The sequence below is a fragment of the Entamoeba dispar genome, genomic scaffold (assembly GCF_000209125.1).
Source record: "Entamoeba dispar SAW760 scf_1105229461113 genomic scaffold, whole genome shotgun sequence".
NCBI lineage: Eukaryota > Evosea > Mastigamoebida > Endamoebidae > Entamoeba > Entamoeba dispar.
In genome coordinates this window covers 1-4,140 of record NW_001854530.1, presented here as the reverse complement: position 1 = coordinate 4,140, position 4,140 = coordinate 1, and the positions used below count along the sequence as shown (strand labels likewise).

Sequence of the window (4,140 nt, the reverse complement as noted above, 5' to 3'; positions counted from 1 at the left end):
AAATAAAAAGAAGAATGAAATATATTTAAAATATAGAATACACAATAGAAGATAGAAATAAATAATGAAATACAATACTAATAGAAGTTAAATCAATTGATAAATAGTAATTTTAAATAATATTTTAGAATAACAAGAAATTATTAACAATATTAATCATTAAAACAAGGAAGTGTTGTTTTAAAAGATGTTCATCATTAATATCAATTAATACACAAATACCAATGAGTGAATTTAGTGTTGTTTTAGATAATTGTGTTTATTAAGTGAAATTAATATTAACAATAATAGTAGAATTAGGATATAAATAAATTGATTGATTAGAATATTGAATAATATCATTAACAATCATCAACAAATAAATAAGAAATGAATGTTTTTATAAATGCACAACATAATAATAACTAACACATTAATGAATGAGTATAAGTTATTTTGAATAAATCAATAATATCATCAAATTGAATATTTTAAAAGATGAAGAAAAGAATTAAAGAATAACCACAAGAAATTATAATAATGAAATAAAGTAACAATGAATTGAAATAAATAAATCAATTGATGTTTTAATAAAGAATAAGAGAAATAAAGAACAAAAATAGAAAAAATCAAAAGAGAAGAAGCAGAAAACAACAAATAGATAAAATAAACAAATAACAAACGAAGAAATAGAAGAAACAATAAAAACAAGAATAGAAATAATTTTAAGAAAATAGAAGATAAAATGAATGTAATTTAACTAGAAGATGAAAATAAAATAGTATAAAGAAAGTATAATAATGAAAAATTAGAAATATAAGAAAGATAATTAGAAAGAAGAGAAAATAAAGAATAATTAAGAAAGATAAAAGAAAATGTAAAATATATAAGAAAATAAAATATGAAGAGAAATAAGAGAGAATAAAGTAAAATAGAATAATTAAAAGAATAAGAATAAAATGATAAGTTTAGAAAAAGATAAATGAAATAAAAATAAAGAACAAATAACAAAATAAGAAATAATTAAGATATTTTAACAAACAAAATAAAATTACATTATATTTATAATAAATACATTAACAAAGATAATAATAATAAATAATGATAAATAAATAGATAAAGAACATAAATAGAATAAAGAAAAGAAGAAACAATGATAAATCAAATGAAACAAGAAAATGAAATTAATAAAATAAAAATAAAGAAAAGAAGATATAAAATAAAAGAAATAAATAATAAACAAAAATAATAAATAAATAAAAAGAAATAAAAGAGAGAATAAAGAAATAAAATATGATAATAATATGAAGAAAAGAATATTTAAATAAGAAATAATAATAAATAAATTAAATAATGATAATTATTTTTATATTCATCATTTCATTGTTTTGATAATTCATTTTATTATAATTATTTTATTCTTTATTATTCATTGTATTAATATTCATTGTAATTATGTATTTATTTATGAATTTATATCATTAAATCTATTATCATTTTTATTATTCATTTTATCTCTTTTGTTTTATTCTTATTTCATATTCTACAATTTAAATCTTCTTCATTTAATTCATTGATTTATAAAATATCATTAAACATCATCAATGTATTTTAATAATGTGAAGAATAACAATAATCATATTAATTAAACAATAATTTATTTATTTTTAATAAAAGAAATAATGATAAATAATGATATTAGAAGTTTAATTTCATTTTATTAATTGTGTTATGTTTCTGATATTGTATCTTCAATTCACAAATTAATTAAATTATATGATAAACATGAAAATTATAATTAAAAGAAAAGAAGATAAAAACAATATCAATAATAAAATTAAAATAACAAACACATCATTTAATTAATATCTCTATCATTCATAATTCAATTAATATTTCTATCAAATATAATTAAAATAAATTTATTATATTATAATTTATACTTATGTATTCAATCTTGTTATTTAGTATCTTTTTATTCTTCTATTTTTCATTTTGTTTATTATATAGTTATTTTGAATGAATGTATTCTATTTTAATTTATTTATTGTTCATTTCTTTATTTGTAATTAAATAAAATGATAAAATATGTTAATAAAATTAAATTGTTTAATAGAATTAAATGAAATATATTAATTCTATTTCTTTTATGTTTCTTTTCATTCTTTATTTTCAATACTTTCTAACATTCTTACTACTTCTTCTATTCTTATTCTTTCTTTCGGTTCTTGTTTCCATGTTTTTTCAATAATTTCTTTAATATCTTCTTTAACTTCTTGTATTATTTTTGGTCGTTTACCTGTTGATATTGTATTTGCTATATCCCATGGATGTGGATATAATGTTTTAGGAAATGGATCTTGCCATGTAATGATTTGTAACATTGTTATTGAATATGAATATATATCTGATTCCATTTTATAATGTTCTCGTTTCAATACTTCTGGTGCCATGTAAATAGGTGATCCTATCCCTTTTGTGAATGTCATATTTGTCATCATCATATTAATGTTTCTTGAACTTCCAAAATCTGTTAATTTACAATTAACTCCAATATTATCATCAAGTGTTACAACAAGAAAATTATCTGGTTTAATATCTCGATGTATTATTCCATTTGAATGAAGATATGAAATTCCTTTTGCTCCATCTATCATGAATTTAATTCTTATTTTATTTGGTATTTCCGTGTTTGTTCTTTTATTAATTAAATCTTGTATTGATCCATATTTTGCATATTCTGTTACCATACATATTTTATTAGGAATAAATACTGCTCCATAAAAATGAATGATATATTCACTTCGAAATTTATCTAACATCATTACTTCTTTCTCAAATTCTTTCATTTTATTTTCATCTTTATCAATTTGTTTCATTTTCTTAATTGCTACTTGACTTCCTCTAAATTCTCCTATATATACGATTCCAAATGATCCTTCTCCTATTTTATGTTCTTCTTTTATTTCATCTGGATCAAGTCGTGTTGATATTTGTGTTTCTCCTTTAATTGAAATACTTTTAATTATTTCTTCTTGTGTTTTATTAAGTGTTTTACTAATTATCATTATTTGTTCTTTAATTTTAGTAGTACATTTGATTGTAATGAATATTTCAAATTCACATGCATATCCTCCTTCAATTGTAATGATATTTGGGTTTGTTCTAATTGAGTATTTTTCATTTTCTTCTTTACTACTTATTTGTATTTTCTTTTTTTCTTTCTTTTCATTTCCAATACATATTAATTCTCTGATTTCTTTATTTACTTCAATTTCTTCTCCTTCTCCTATTTCTATTTCTTTTTTATTTGTTATTATTCCATCTCCAAGTGTTATGAATTTGATATTTGATTGTGAAATTTTAAATATTGTTGTTGTTTTCTCTTGTTCTTTCTTTTCTTTGCGTTTTATAATGTAATTAATCATTATTATTATAATTATAATTATTATAATGATGATAATAAGTATAATGATGATAATAATCATTATCATCCACCATACTATTTCTTTATTACATTTTGTTCCTTCTTCATTGATTCCATACCAAAATGAACATTTTGAACATTTATTATTTTTTGTTTCTTTACATTTATTAATATTTGAATAATGAATACATTCTTTATTTATTATTATATATTCTTCTTCACATTTATTACATTCTTTCTCATTTAAACATGTTATACATTTATTTCCACATTTTGAACATTCTTTATTTATTAAATAATATCCTGTTAAACATTCTCTACATCCATATTCTTTATCTATTTCTCCTTTACATCCTTTAATTGTTGTTGTTGATTTACATATTCCTGTTGAACTCATAAAATATCCTTCTCCACATTTTATACATTTATCTTTTTGATTACATGTTAAACATTCTTTTCCACATTTTGAACATCCTTTCCCATTTCTATAATATCCTTTATGACATATTCCACATCCACTTCCATCTGCTAATATTCGTAAACATGTTCCATTTAATTCTTCATTTGATTGACATGTTTTATCATTTCTTAAATATTTATCATTAGAACAACTCATACAATATGTAGATGTTCCATAACATGTTTCACATTTATCATCACATTTTAAACGATTTCATGTCTTTTGTTAAATAATATCTTTCTTTACATCTTTTACATCCATATGTATTTGTCTC

General features: G+C 19.3%; 1 protein-coding gene across 1 annotated transcript, besides 17 other annotated features; it reads right to left on the bottom strand.

Annotated features, from left to right (window-relative positions):
- Window positions 1–70: part of a microsatellite that runs on past the window's edge.
- A 29-nt stretch (window positions 71–99) lies between these two features.
- Window positions 100–165: a sequence feature (AT_rich).
- A 350-nt stretch (window positions 166–515) lies between these two features.
- Window positions 516–697: a microsatellite.
- Window positions 572–758: a microsatellite.
- Window positions 759–821: 63 nt separating this feature from the next.
- Window positions 822–940: a microsatellite.
- Window positions 941–964: 24 nt separating this feature from the next.
- Window positions 965–1,053: a sequence feature (AT_rich).
- Window positions 1,054–1,072: 19 nt separating this feature from the next.
- Window positions 1,073–1,250: a microsatellite.
- Window positions 1,251–1,263: 13 nt separating this feature from the next.
- Window positions 1,264–1,334: a sequence feature (AT_rich).
- A 5-nt stretch (window positions 1,335–1,339) lies between these two features.
- Window positions 1,340–1,516: a microsatellite.
- A 75-nt stretch (window positions 1,517–1,591) lies between these two features.
- Window positions 1,592–1,680: a microsatellite.
- A 78-nt stretch (window positions 1,681–1,758) lies between these two features.
- Window positions 1,759–1,822: a microsatellite.
- Window positions 1,823–1,900: 78 nt separating this feature from the next.
- Window positions 1,901–2,044: a microsatellite.
- A 1-nt stretch (window position 2,045) lies between these two features.
- Window positions 2,046–2,111: a sequence feature (AT_rich).
- Window positions 2,112–2,268: a microsatellite.
- Window positions 2,139–4,022, bottom strand: EDI_344090 (tyrosine protein kinase, putative; the record flags this gene model as incomplete). Its single annotated transcript, XM_001738147.1, has 1 exon — window positions 2,139–4,022. One exon carries the CDS (start codon window positions 4,020–4,022, stop codon window positions 2,139–2,141), a length of 1,884 nt encoding a protein of 627 aa, XP_001738199.1.
- Window positions 3,157–3,300: a microsatellite.
- Window positions 3,415–3,464: a microsatellite.
- Window positions 3,545–3,619: a sequence feature (AT_rich).
- Window positions 4,023–4,140: the final 118 nt, after the last annotated feature.